At 44.7% G+C, this 15,430-nt stretch overlaps 1 protein-coding gene across 1 annotated transcript in view; it reads left to right on the forward strand.

The window, feature by feature from the left end:
• Positions 1–679: 679 nt before the first annotated feature.
• Positions 680–15,430, forward strand: part of VPS41 (VPS41 subunit of HOPS complex) — an 828,363-nt gene continuing 813,612 nt past the window's right edge. The window contains exon 1 of the mRNA XM_085607440.1: positions 680–795. Coding sequence (XP_085463566.1) covers positions 775–795 — 21 coding nt within the window. The 5' untranslated portion in view covers positions 680–774. The remainder of the gene's footprint in view (positions 796–15,430) is intronic.

Genomic DNA, 15,430 nt, shown 5'->3' on the forward strand with positions numbered 1-15,430 from the left:
TTCTCACTCCCACCGCCTGTTGTCCGTGCCTTCTAGCCCACCCTCCCTCCTGTTGTTCATGATGCCTCCCATTCGCAATTCAATAGTTCTCACGTAAATGCGAGACCTATTGCATTGTAAATGCTTGTTTCAATATGTAATCTTGAGTGAATTTGCAACTTGTATATATGTAACTCAAACTACTAGTATCTGTAGTAGACGTATGCACTTACTACCATTCTTGTGTGAGTTTAGAGTTTATCTGTTTCGTATCTTTTATGTAATTCATGTACTATGAAGTCCTTATATAATGTAATAGGTTGTATTGTAAAGCACTGACAACTTCGGGTAAACTACGCGCTATATAAAAACGCATAAATAAATAAACTCGTATTTCCAAGTTCCCTACAACTCCACGCTACAGGAAACGCGATTACCATATAGAGATGGCAACGGTCAAACATAAGTCACGCACCTTTTCAACAGAAGCCTCGCATATTTTCTGTTCGAAGAATTACACCTTTTCCAACCCTGCCCCCCAAAAACAAGATTCAGTTTCTCTACTGATTGGAGTCCGTGGACATACACACAAAATCCTGTTTACTCATCGATTCGAGTAAGAGCTGTTAACTCTGTAGCAACTCTTCGACCTGCGCGACGGTGTCGCAAGAGGGCGGAGAGCGAAAGCCGTAGTTCTCGTTACAACACGGACTCCATTTCCCATGTGTCCTACAGCAATGACCCTCCGCGTCCCTTCTTCCTGTTGTGTTCACGTGATCTGCTGTCAGCTGCAGCATGGCGGAAATACAAGAGCAGGTAAAGCTTGGGCTGTACCGGTATGGGTAGAAGAGATGCTGTGCTACTTAATTGCTCTGCTACTGTTGCTTGTATGAGCTGTTTCTCGCAATATTTTTATTTTATTTACCCTAAATTTGTATGGTTACGTGTGTATTTATATTGGCATTATATCTACGAATATATCACTGGGAGAGCTAGAAGATTGTGTTTACTGTAACAGTCCTTTCAATGTTTGCAATGAAAATCGTAATAATCACATATTTCTGTTATTCGGACGGCAGCGGTACCGTCTTGTAGTAGACGTATTTAATTATTTTATGTGAAACCTTGCTACTTCGGTACTGGTGTCCTCAGGACTGCAAACGTATTGGAACCAAGTTCCACTAGGAATGCTGACTCCAAACCTGTAAGTTTGTTGAGAGAGGAGTGAGAGTGAAGACAGACGTTTAAGAGGGTGACTGGGTGGCGTAGAGTGAACAGCATTTTGAAACATGATATAGGTCTGACAAGACTGCGGCCCCATTGACATCTATGGGGGCGTTTGCTTGTAAGGAGCCATAATATAAGTGAAAAGAGTGTGAATTTCGCCAATTGTGTGTAAGCTCACCAGCATGTGACTACGTCGTCAGATTCTTTTCTATACTTCAAACTGTGGGAGCAAAGAAAAATAATCACAGGAGGTACAGAAATGCCATGGTTACATAGCGATAATATGCCCCATGTAGGTCTAGTACAGAGGTGTTCAAACTTTTGGATGCCGAGACACCCCTGTCAACATTTTGAGGCGTAAGGACCCCCTCCTGACAAAAATTTCTAAACCTGTAGGCAGGGCTACTGGAATTATGAGGCAGCTGAGGACCAAATTACACAACAGGTTTGACTAAATTGTGTGGGAAGAAAATGTAAATGAGGTTATGTGATGCCGCGTATTTTGGGATAGCATTGCTTCATTATTTTGACATTTTTTACACACAGTAACACTGAGGAAAGATTTCACCCAATCAGTCCCCGTTTATAACCAAAATACAGCAATTATCATCAGAAAGATTTCTAGTCAACCTTTGTGAAGGGCCTTCCACTCTGCAGGAATACGTGCTGCCACATTAGAAGCTCACCTGGCCCTGGCCGTGAGAAGCAGGTGTCCCTTAAAACCCTGGTGGTTTTGTGCAGAGTTAAGCAGTTTATCCATGCAGCTTTCTGTTGTAGATAAATAGTGGTCCACAACCGCTTTCTTCTCAAGTTGCTTTTATTAAGTAGAACAGGAAACACAAGAGCGGACTCTCCACAGCAGAAGCCAAACGCAACTGCCAAAGGAGAGAACACCGAAGCATGAAGCAACCTAGAACATAGTAAAAGGAACATTCCACAAGCACAGAGAATGCTCAACAAGCAGAACATGTACTACACATCTTCTTTCTTTCTAATGAAAAGAAAAGCAAAAGAAAGAAAAGAAAAAAACACCTCAACACACAAAATCTTGCAAATAAGCTGGAGCTCTTCTAAACCTTTGAACCCTACCCCGAGGCAAAGGCAAAGAAAGAGGAATAGCATCTGGAGCAGAGTGAACACCAGAGGCACCAGAATCTCCCCACCCACCAACCACATGAGACGCAGGAGACACCAAGGTAGCCTCGTGTGGCAAGGGCGCCAAAAGATAACCACTGTTACCTTCAGCTGAAGAAGATTCACACCCGCTGGCCAGAGACCCACCCTTTTCATAAAGAGCCACCCGTCTAAAATTCCAACACTCCCCATTATTCAGGATAATACAATTATCCAAGACCTTCTTCACAGCAAAAGGCCCCTTGAATTTAGACAACCCCCTTGCAATTCTACCACTCTTGACCTTAACTAAGTCACCAACCCGGAAAGAACACCCAGTGGACGAAGAAACAACCCCAGAGGGGTTCTTTTGCAAAGCCACCACACGCTTCATCCAAGCAGGAACCAGTTTGGAACCCGGAGTGCGCCCTCTCATCAGTTGAAAAGGGGACAATTGACCATCTACCAAGGGTGTGGTGCGATAGGCCCATAACATCTCATTGACCATTTTCCTTACAATGAGACCCTCAGAGGAAGCCATTTGAATAATGCCCTTCACCACCCTATTAGCCCTTTCACACATGCCATTTCCTTGAGGGTTGTACAAGGAGGTACGATGATGAGTAACACCACACCCCTTAAGAAAAGACTGCATTTCCAAAGAAGTGAGTTGAGTACCATTGTCTGTGATGAGCACAGACGGAAGACCCTCATCTCTAAACAAATCGCCCAAAAACCCAATTGTCCTTTCAGTAGTAATGTTGTGAGTGAACTCCACCACCAACCATTTTGAGTAAACATCAACAACCACAATAGCATACCTGTCCTTCTCATGAAGTTCACCCATAGGGCCAATAAAGTCCAAGCAAATACTGTGCCACGGTGAACCAGGGTTCTGTATGTGAGTTTGAGAATTGCTGGGACCAACCTTAAGTCTCTTTTCGCCCTCCTTGCAAGTAGGACAATTCACCACCCAGTCCACCACCTGTGCATCCATACCCGGCCACCAGAAATTATCTCTCAGCCGGCGTTGTGTGAGAGTTTGGCCTAAATGGCCCTCGTGGGCCAGAGCCAACAATTTCCTTCTCAGACCACCAGGAGGTACAAACCTTTCACCTTTGACAATCAAATTATCCGTAACCAGAGAAAGATCCTCCAAAACTTTCAGGAAAGGACGTACCGAAACTGACACTGTACTCTCTCTCCTAGAACCTAGCCTGATAAGCTTAATGACCTCTTGTAGCGTAAGATCGGCAGACATTTCACGCTCCCAATCAACAGCCTGAAAAACACCTTCTCCAACAAACACAGCATCTTCAATTGGAGTAACAGCAACATCATCCTCAGATGAGAACGGAGCTCCCACAGATTTCCAATCTAACGACAACCTAGAAAGACAATCAGCCTGTGTATTCCTCCAACCCTGGATGTATTGGACAGTGTATTGAAACTCCTGAAGCTTGGAAGCAAGCCTAGCTAATCTAGCCGAGCCTTTACCCGTCCCTCCCGGAGAGAGAATCTTAACAAGAGGCTTGTGATCGGTTTTGAGCACGAACTTCATGCCCCACAGGTAGGTACGAAAGTGTTCCACTGCCCATGAAGCCGCCAGGGCCTCCCTTTCGATAACCGAGTAATTCCTCTCAGCCTCTGTTAAAGTTCGTGACGCAAAAGCAACAGTACGCTCATCCTGACCAGAGATTTGTGAAAGCATAGCCCCAAGACCGGTAGCACTGGCATCAACCGTGACCACAGAACTTTTCTTAATGTCAAACGGGGTAAGAACTTTAGCCTCACAAATCTCTCTTTTGATAGCTTCAAAAGATTCTTGAACCTCTGCAGACCACACAAAGCTAACTCCTCTCTTTAACAGTGACCTCAAGCAAGAAGTCTTGTCAGAAAAGTTCTTGACAAACTTAGCATAGTACTCGATAAGCCCCATAAAGGACCGTAACTGGTCCTTGTCCTGAGGTTGAGGAGCAGAGCGAATCGCCCTACACAGATCCTCCTTCGGGCTCACCCCACTTGCACTAATGGTGTACCCTAAGTAGTCTACACGCTCAGAAAAAAATTTGCATTTGTCCTTTCGCAAAGTCAAACCAGCCGCCAAAAGCCTGTCCAACACTATTTTGAGAGTGACATTATGTTGCTCCACTGAATGCCCAAAGATCAAAATTTCGTCCTGAAAGTAGACCGTATTACCCACTCCCTCAAGAAGATTGGAGACCATCCTTTGAAACACGCTGGCAGCTGAATTAAGCCCAAAAGGCAAGCGAGTAAACTGAAACGTGCCAAAAGGTGTAATGAAGGCAGTTAAATGCTTAGAGTCCTTATGCAAATTAATCTGGTGATAAGCACTTCTAAGATCCAGCTTAGAAAATACTCTAGCACCATGTAACGTAGTGACCAACTCGGATATATTGGGAAGAGGAAAGGTGTCCGCAACCACACAATCATTCAAGGATCTTAAGTCAACACAGAAACGGAGCTTGCCATCCGATTTCTTTGTGACGACTATGGGAGAAACCCAGGGTGACGCCTCGACTGGTTCAATTACTCCAGAGGCCAACATCTCATCGATCATGCTCTTAACCTCTTGCCTAACCACGATTGGGACTCGCCTGACCTTGTGCTGCACAGGAATGGAGTGGTCCCTCAACACAATTCGATGAGAATACCCTTTGAGTTGACCCAAGCTTTCTCTGAATACAGCGCTAGCATCGTCCAAAATCTTCTCTAACTCATTATCCTCGATTATCATCACCTGTGGTGAAGCACGAGGGTTGACAATGATCGCCAAGTCATACTGGTGAACCCAACCCAGAATTGCCGTGCCTGACCTAGAAACATAAACTTTCCCTTGTATGTTCCTATAAGAAAAAATAATGTGTGCATTGAAGTACCCCAAAATGTCAATGGTCTCACCTTGATAACCACCCGGGGAAATGTCTTTAGGTAAAAGATGCCTAGTACCCCAATTGAGCAAGAAAAGATCATGTGGGATAATAGTGTACCTTGAGCCAGTATCCACCATTAAGTGAATTTCTTTGCCATCTATGATGAAAAGTGCCTTAGGCCTGACTTTGAGTTCATCACTCAACACCACAGACGAATCTCCATCAACCACCAGAATTTTGTGACCATCTTCATCAACAAATGCACTATCGTCCACAGAAGCCACAGAAGAACGAGGTTTGCTACGACAAACTCTCGCATAATGACCCACCCTACCACACTTCAAACATTCTTGTTTGGCTGCAAAGCAAAATTTAGAGTCAGAGGAGTGAACGGTGCTCCCACACCTGTTGCACATGCGAGTTACAGAGGACTTCTGTGTAGTGGGATTTTTGATGAAAGGAACTTTTTTGACAAGCTTCTTATTCTTTACCACTGCAATGTCAGCTTGTTCTCCGGAAAAGAGGGTTTGTTCTGAGCATTCCTGACCGGAAATTTCATTAACGTCACCAGAATTCTTCTTTTCAAGTTCCTTCATATATCCTTGAGACTCCTCAACAATTTTAGCTAGGTCTATGGCTGTCAGTAGGTTAGGATTTTTCGCCGCCCAAAGACGCTCTTGGATCTTCTTGTTATTGCACTGTACAATAAGTTGATCCCTAATAAGTTCATCTGTCATTCCACCGAACTTGCATTTCACTGACATCTCTCTCAACCTGGCAACAAAGTCATCGATAGATTCGCCTGTTCTTTGACTTTTTGTGTAAAACCTGTATCGATTCATGACTAAGTTCTCCTCCTTCGCATATCTTACCTCAAGCCTACCAATGGCCTCCTTATATTCGTCAGGCACAGGTTGCCCATTAGCTTGTAGTGCTTGAGGTAAATAGCGAAAAATGCGTTGACCTTCTTTGCCCAAAGAACCCAATAAGAGTGCTTTCTTACGTTTTGCAGAGTATTCTTGAGCATCTAGAGCATCCAAATAGTTGTCAAACATCGGGAACCAATCATCCCAAGAAATGCTAGGTTGTCCAGGCAGAGCCAGAAAACTAGGAGGAAGCACTACAGAAGGATTCTCGTTTGTCATGGCTGACCACGCTGAGCCTTGTACAGAACAGAAAATAAACTTGTAAATGAAGAGAGAGAAATAAAGCAAGACAGTAAAACAGTACCTGAAACCAAAGCAGGTCGGATGAGACACACGACCCGTGTGCCACCTCAGAGAACGAAACGCCAGCCAAATGCGCTCAAAGACCGAGTAGCGTACCTCGGTGGCTGACAGGGAAGGAGTTGTCCTGGAAACAGTACCAAACAAAGATGGCCGCCATGTCGATGACGCAGAGACGTGAGAGCGTAACTAGATGCTTGACGAGAGGTGAGCAGAGAGCTTCTAGCGTGACGAAGAGGATTCTTGCCGTGAACCACTCCGCAGTGAAGATTCCATGATGTCATCAGAGGAAGGAAACCTCGACGAGAAGAGGAGCTCCTGTCGCACCAACTGTCACTCCCACGCCGATCGTGCCCGCAACCAGAACTAGGCAAACAGGTTAGTCGCAAGTGTCTCTACAGCAGTTAAATTGAGACAAAACCTTCTCCAGAGCGAATCGTTGCACACAGGTTTGGCTTTCCCTCACGCTTTACGCGTAAGACGCTTGACGCGTAAGACGATCCGTAGAAAGACCCACAAACGGAGAGTTGACCACGCAGGAAAGCTCATCTGTTTGTATTGACTAGAGGCAGAGACAGTTCTGTAGGATCGAGCTTTGGAGGGTGAAAGCGTAGAGATGTTCCGCTCTTGTGATGAAGACTAGAACGAAGTGTAAACAAACGTGGGCTGATGAAGAAATCGTCGCCAAAATTGTTGTAGATAAATAGTGGTCCACAACCGCTTTCTTCTCAAGTTGCTTTTATTAAGTAGAACAGGAAACACAAGAGCGGACTCTCCACAGCAGAAGCCAAACGCAACTGCCAAAGGAGAGAACACCGAAGCATGAAGCAACCTAGAACATAGTAAAAGGAACATTCCACAAGCACAGAGAATGCTCAACAAGCAGAACATGTACTACACTTTCCTCTCACCTGCTCCCTTCAATCCCTCTCTCCTCTCCTAACTCCGCATCCCTCTCTCACTTTAAAGGCTATTCTCTTTCACCCCTTTTTACAACTTCTGAACTCTCACCATTCAACCTATCACTTCACCTTTAATCACCTCTTGCCATTCTGTCTTTTCACTGCCCTCATCTCTAACAGTCTCGTATTTATCTCATTGCCTCTCTGGCCCTGTCACCTCCCGTGCCCCTCAGCACTTCTCATTCACCTCGTCTCTCCATTCAAATTTTTGTCTATTTGTATCTTACACCTCTCCATCCCCCCCATTCATCTTTCACATCTACCCTTTGTTCTAACAGAAGCCCTCACCTTTGGCTCACACTCACTTCTTGGGTGTCCACACTTCTCTTTGGCAATTCACATTTCTCCTCATCCCTGACCTCTTCAATCAAATTCTCTCACTCCCTTGCTGCCTTCATCCTCTCATCTCTCCTCACAAAGCATACGGGTTGGACCCGTATGCTCCTCTCATCATGTGCCACTCTGCTTATTGTTCCCTAATTCAAGAAGGCATGAATTGTCTGTCTTGCTGTTTTGGTGCAGGCCACACAGTTAGGGAACGTGCACCCTCCTTTGCTTCACTCCACTAAGCATCTATTATCCTTTAGGAAGATATAAAAACCTTTCTCTATGCTCTGTAGGTTACCCCGTTTGGCTGGTTCTCCTTCTCCTTCTGTGTTTCTCCTTTGCCTTCAGGCAGCAGATGTTCATTAGCCCCAGGACATCTTTTGGTAACAGTAGCTCACTACAAATGTAAATAATAATAATAGGCAGAAGCATGGTAGCCACTAGACCCAACCTTCATGGTGGGCCTACACTGCCAGGCAGGGCTGGCCATAGCACTGGTCACACACGGCGCAACAGTCTTTTTTGATGCCCCACCCCCATTTCCTCCTTCTCCATGAATTCCTTCACTGTCACTCACCAACAATGCACCTCATCTCTCTATAGCACCTTTCTGTCAAACATTTCCTTTTTTATAGCGCTACTCATAGTTTACTCACACTCATTTCTGTGATCTGCATGGTACATATTCTTTGTAGCAGGTACATTAACCCTCTGCACTGTGAGGGTGACAAGAGGGCCCATGTGAGTGTACGGTGAGCGATGTGAGAGTAGGGCGAGAGGAGTGACTGCAGGGTGAGTGAGGTGGCATATGAATTTGGGTGTGGATGCAAGTTCAGAATGGAATGAATGAATGTATGATTACTGATGGGCTTGTTTGAGTGAGTTGCATATTGAGCAGTGAGGGAGACAGGTGAGTGAAATGTCACATGAGTGCAGGATGAGTAGTGTACTCGTGTGACTGCAGGGTGAGGTATAGGGTGAACAGCGGAAGTGCATTGTGAGTGCAGAGTGATCACTGTGAGTGCAGGGTGAGCGGGTGAATGGTGTGAGTGCATGGTGATCAGTGTGAGTGCATTGTGATCAGTGTGAGTGCATTGTGATCGCTGTGAGTGCAGGGTGAGCGTGAAAGTGAAGGGCGAGAATGAGGAATGAGTTGTCTGAATGCAGGGTGCTTTCCCAGACCCATGAAGTAACTCAGCATGTTATTGACGGCGGCGTAGAGTTTAAGATCCAAGTTAAACTATTGGGACATTAATCGGGGATCAGGGGTGAAGGAAATAAATAATGTGCTGATCCTGCAACAAACTTCCATTCCTATGGTTAGGGTTGCCAGCAGATTATTTTGATGGCCCAGTTAGTACAAACATAAGCAGTCACCTAAAGCTGTATTTTCAGCACTTATGTGTGCATATGTCGAACAGCAAATATAAATAGAAAGCACTTTTAATTGTGTTCTAGGGCTGCCTCAATGATACTGATAATTAAAGAGAACAAAGACAGAAAAGTCACATAACAAATGCATACATACTTTTTTATTTATAAGACTAATTAGTGTCAACAGGATATCTTTGCAGGCTCTTTAAACAAAACAGGGCAGGCATTTTTCTTTTGGCAACCCTACTTTATATTCCTTTTCATTAAATCCATTCTCACACTACAGCAGTAAATGTAAAATACCAATGTAAGGAATAGGCCGAGTGGGGACCCAGGGGGTACTGGAACCAGGAAGAAAACGAAGCCTCTGTAACCAGTTTACAAAGGTATGTAAATATGCAAATGGTCCTTAAAGACCTGTGAAAAACTCTGGCGTGCCGGAGATAAGACTCCAGACACTGCCCAGCTGAGCCCCCAGCAGCTCGAGTTGCACTGCAGCAGCCCGGGCTGAGACACAGGACGGGGGAAGAGGGGGGCTGAAGTCCTTGGGCCTGGGCAGACGTGTGACTGGGAAGGCGTGACCCCCTTTGCATCACTCCACGGCCCCCCTGTGGGTCGCGCCCCACAGTTTGAAGACCCCTGGTCTAGAAGGAGATATCAGTTTCCAATCCCCAGCACATTTCTTCACCATTTCCTCCAGCTGACTTCCAAACAGCTTTGCTACTGTGAATTGAATTTTCATAAAGTAGACCCATCTGGGCTGCATTCTCCTTTTAGGTTCTGAGGAAGTTCTATTTTTTAGCGATTATAGAGGCGAAATGTTCCATAATAGACTAATCTGTTACTCCATCATCGTCCATGTCAGAGTTCTGCTCCCTGTTCATTTAGTTCAGCGAGACTCTGGAAGTCTCTAATGAGGGACTGAATAGCATAACTAATATGCTAATATGCTGCTGGTCTGATTGCAAAATTAGAGGCTGCACAAACTAGCTTTAGAGCGAGGTCCACTTTCTCTTTGATAGAAACCTCAGGAAAGAATGTTTATCTATTTCCAACTATTCTGTCTCCATAACCTTCTTAATTGCAACATGTAATTGGGGAGTATCAGGTTCCTTTTTTTCTGGTATTGATAACAGAAATTCTAATTTTCATCGAAACTTGAAACCTCAGGGAAAGCCATGTTGTCCCTAAAATACTGCAAAACCTTTTTTTTTTATTCAGTTCTCTGAATAAATTTTCCTCTAATGCCCACCTCCTCACCCTCCTTATTTTCAGTTACAGGAACCTCTATTTGTGACTTCTTTGGAGAGGCTGGGTTGTTTCTCACTTTAAATGCTGCCGCCACAGTCATTTGAATCATGTCTTGTATGGCTACCATGGAAGGGATTTTGGATGCTGGGGACTTCACCCCTTCAATATTGTCCTCTACTTTGTGCTATTGTCTCATAAATTTCTTAGGCTGTGCCATATTTGCAGAACCACACTCTATGTCCAAAAGCGATCGACTGCAGCAAGAACTTCCAGCCTCTTGTGCTTGCTAGGTAACCCACCGTGACACACAGGGCCAGTATTAGGACTTTTGGGGCCCCGGGCAGAAAGGGAATGTATAAGGCCCCCCTAATTTGCATACAACATGAATGCACATAAAATGACATCATAGGAAGTACCATCAATTGACCATTGTTGAATGACTTTACAAGTAACAACTTTCCTGGTGCTGATATCAGTAAAACAAAAACATAAATACTAACACTAATAAAATGAGCACATATATTTTAAATTCCAGTTAACTAGAAATATATGATATTAGTCACACTGGATGGAAAAGTTTGGCCTAGCTCTCGCCAAAACATATAAATTCAATCAAATGTTAACAATTTGTTTCCAGATTAGTATGTTAGATATGTGTATGTGGTATTTATATAGTGCAAACCAAGCCACAATGCTGGCTGCTAAGCACTGTACAGGTTCAAAGACACAGTCAACATGTGATAGGAGGAGTAGATGGTTTGAGGATTGTGACTGCATCATGATTTTGTTTTTTTTAAAGTTGAGTATTCACTGTTTCGTAAATTGGAGCTGACTCTAGGCTAACCGGATGGATATGGGAATAAAATTCCAGGTTCTTGGGGCATAGATCGAAAAGGCCTTTTTCTTGCTTATTCTCTTTTTAGCACCTCTTCTTCTTCTTCTTCTGTCTGAAGGTGTCCTTGCTGTGGGTGTGTTGAGAGCTATTGGAGGTGGAAAGCTTGCCATCCAAGAAGGCAGGGGTGTCCGTCGTATAGTGCAAACCTAGCCAAAGGCAGCGGAGCACTGTACAGGGTCAATGACCAGCATAAAGTCAAGGAGTGATGGGAAATGTTTGCGGTCTGTTAACGCATTGTGATAGTTCTGCAGATAATGAAGCTAAGCTTCAAGATGGTGCAGGAGGCAAAGGAGACCTGTGGAGTTCCATCATGGTTTTATGCCATAGTGAGGTGTGCTGCAGCATGTAGAATGCCAGCATGGATTATAATTCCAAGATGGTTTTATAGACACCCAATGCAAGATAGGGTGTGTGCAAAAAAGACATTAAAGCAGTTGAAAATAGCTTGACTTGTATTAAAGGCATCACCCTAGTCACTAAAAAACATCAGAAGCTACCAGAATACAATCATGTGCATACAAAATCAATTTCCTGAGCCACAGTCATAAAGTTAAACCAAAATCAGTCCACGCAGTAGTCTTCTCAGATATTCTTCTTGATGCTTTATTCCAAATCTTGTATAGTTTGTACTTCAGTTCTTCATCAGAACAACAGATAGCCACAGATTGAGCCGCTGGGGGTTGCGTAACTAGTTAGCATGGGAAACCTCACCCGGACACGGAAAGGATCGATAGCTCTTTCTCGATTCTGTGGGTGGTGGTGCATGGCCGTTTTTAGTTGGTGGAGCGATTTTGTCTGGTTAATTCCGATAACAAACAAGACTCCTCCTTGCTAACTAGTTACGCGACCCCCAGCAGCTCAATCTGTGGCTATCTGTTGTTGTGATGAAGAACTGAAGTACAAACTATTCAAGATTTGGAATAAAGCATCAAGAAGAATATCTGAGAAGACTATGGCGTGGACTGATTTTGGTTTAATTTTATGACTGTGGCTCAGGAAATTGATTTTGTATTCGCTACATGTGTGTGGACATTGTTTACACTCCTCTAACAACCTGGGGTGGTCGTTGTTCAATTTCCTTAGAACACTTTCACAGAAGAGAAAATTGATGAGTTTGAAGTACACAGCTACATAATCTTGTGCAGCCTATACCCCACTGCCCCCTCTTTTTACAATCATGTGTAGGCTTAAAGGGTTTAATGTCATAGCTACAACACCCCTATCTAGGTACTCTGAAGCCTTTAAATGTTCTGATACTAATAATTAGTATAAACTTACATGGTTCTAGAGTGCATTTCATTTAGTAAATTAGCATGATGCAATTCAGTTAACAGAGTTGAGATGCATCTCCTCTCATGTCATTTTTCCTAATTTTGAATAAAATTTGGAAAGCACACACTTAAATGCAATTAAATAATGCTGCGTGCCAGGCCCACTAACTGGTCCTTTTCCTAGGCTCTCATAGTGCTGGACTATGGCTGTAAAGCCCATAGGAGAGAGGCTACACGTCTAGGGTTCTGTCTGGTTAGTATTTTAGCATCATGGATAATATTTTGATGTCTAAAACAGAGCAAAAAAAGCTAAAAATCTCAATAAAACATCTAGGGATTTAACAATATAGAACAAAATATCCATGCCTCATCAGCTAGGAAAAATCTCTCAAACTGTAAGTGCACAAAATATAAAGACAAATGGTGTAAGTTGAGGTCTTCAAATTGGGACTCGGCTCCCCTGTTGGACCTCAGTTTATCATAGGAGGCATCAGCCTCAACAGTAGCTGAGATTAAGTCAAGCATTCCATCCTTCACTTTTTTGTATACTTTAGTGAGTCGCCCTAAGTGGGGACAGGTATGCCCAGACGTGGGTCCCATGCAAACTGTGCCAGTGGAACAAAGCTATATCTGCCTGATGATTCCTAATTAGGGCAACACCTGTCCTGGGTTGCTTGTGTTATGTGTCAGGGAGGGCCTGGCCAGGTAGTTCAGTTTGGACTGTTCCCAGGGAGCAGGGTTAAGACTGATTTGCACATGGCTGGGTCCAAACTGAGATGGCATGGTATGCAAAATAACGATGAAGTGGATGCGGACAAAGTAATTACCAGTTACTGTGATTAATTCAAGCATTCCATCCATCACATTTTGTATACTTTTTTTGCAGACAGTAAAATACAGCCATAATTGGGCGCTTTGGACCCATAACCCCACGAGGCTATGGTCCCGCTGCACTATTGATAACTATTCCCTTCAGACGGGCTTCTTGACCTGGGTCTTGCAGTCATGGACCAGTGCTGCAAGGCTCAGAACAGCAAGCTTCCTTCCCTTGGCCTTCAACACTGGACCATGTCTGGTAGGCCTAGGGAAGGATGGCCCTTCCCTGACCTTTGCATCTCTGGATTATGGCTGTGCGGTGCATGAGAGAAGGCACCAGTGGCTAGTAATGTAGCCATGGCCCTGATGAAAGAAAATCATGCTGTACAGTAAACACAGCCATAATCTGAATGCATTGGGTCCAGAACATCCATGAGCCCTGGTACCACAGCACTTTCTGCACTGCTGATAGCTACACCCCTGAGAGAGGCCCCCAATGAGCCTCACAGCCATACTTCTGCTAGTAAGCTCATGGACTGGCGCTTCCTCCTCTGAGTGTCCAACTACGGCCGGCTGCAATGCCCAGGGGAGGAAGGGCCTCTTCCAGCCCTCACAGTTTTGGAACATGGTTGCCATGCCCATGGAAGAGAAGCAAGTGGCACAGCAATGGTGCCATGAGTGCTGGTGCAAAGTAAAAGCGCATCTTTAAGCTTGTCCACTGGCTGCACAGTAAAATAAAGCCATCATTTGGGACCTTAATACCCCTGGGCCCAGTGCCACTGCACCTGCTGCACTACTAATGGATGTGGCCCTCACCGATGGCTATGCCTGGGGAGAAAGGGAACGTGTTAGGTCCCTCTGATTTGCATGCAATGTGAAATCACAGGAAATTACATCACAGGACATGGACCTTGACATTGGCCTGTGCACAGAGCAATGGTACAGAGCTGTGAGACAGTTTCAATGGGGCCCATGGGAGGCCTCCTCCCCCACCTTCTGGACCTCTCAGACAAGGTGTAGCGCTTAAAGGATTAGGGGAGGTAGCCCACTAACCCATGGGCCTCTTGACACATAAGAATGGCTGCAAGGCCCATGGGAGAGAGGCCACTCCCCTAGGTCTCCCAACCATGTTCTAGTGCTGTGCGGCCCAATAGAGGGGACCCAGTATAGGGGAGATCTCTATCATTGGCATCACAAAAATAGTGTAGCACTGCAAACCCTGGGGAACGGTGTTCCCTCCCATGGACCACCCTACCATGATCCACGGCTGTGAGGCCCATGTGATCCTTTGGTCCCACAACTATAATGTAGTGCTGCAAGGCCCATATAATGTGGCCCCACTGCCCTGGGCTTCACATCCATGATCTGGTGGTGCAAGAGCCAGGGAAGGAGAGTCCCCTTCCCTGGGCCTCACAACCATGGTGCCCAGCAATCACTGCAAGAGCAAAGTAGGGTTGACAATTTTCTATTATCCCATCACACGACAATTTATGCCTTTGTAGAAACACTGCACGTGTGACGACACATTTTGCATGCAGAGACTTTAGAAGATGTTTATTGGTGGAGCAGGGGAATTAAGAGTCACAGGGCAGATTTTTGGGGTTTCATTCTAAATCCCCCCTCTAAAACAGGTCATGTTAAAAGATAACTCAGCTGCAGATTGAGTTTATCGAGCATGATTACTTCATACTATATTTGAGGTATAATCCCTTTACCACCTCTTGGTGTCAGCCTTGACTGCTCACGATTGCAATTTTTAGCGACACGTTTAGAAAATGAACTCTGGTATTCAAACAGAATGAAATAATCTTAAACTTTGAAACACCAGTGGTAAATATCTACCTTGCATACTGTTCAGTCAGTACCCACTGCCACAGGAACTTGTCCAACTGGTACATTTTAACCATGGAACTAGGATTTTAGACGTCTAATCTCAGTTTTAGGATGGAAATAATCACCATGTTCTAAAGCTGACCTGGGCGGATAACAGAGTGGCGATTCCTTGGGAGGGGCAGCCACTTCGTTTTGCCGTCTTAATCACAAACACCACAGTTGGCGTCCAATGGACTAGTTGGAGGTATGAAACCAAGAGACA

Source organism: Triturus cristatus, chromosome 5_2 (assembly GCF_964204655.1).
Source record: "Triturus cristatus chromosome 5_2, aTriCri1.1, whole genome shotgun sequence".
Classification (NCBI taxonomy): Eukaryota; Metazoa; Chordata; class Amphibia; order Caudata; family Salamandridae; genus Triturus; species Triturus cristatus.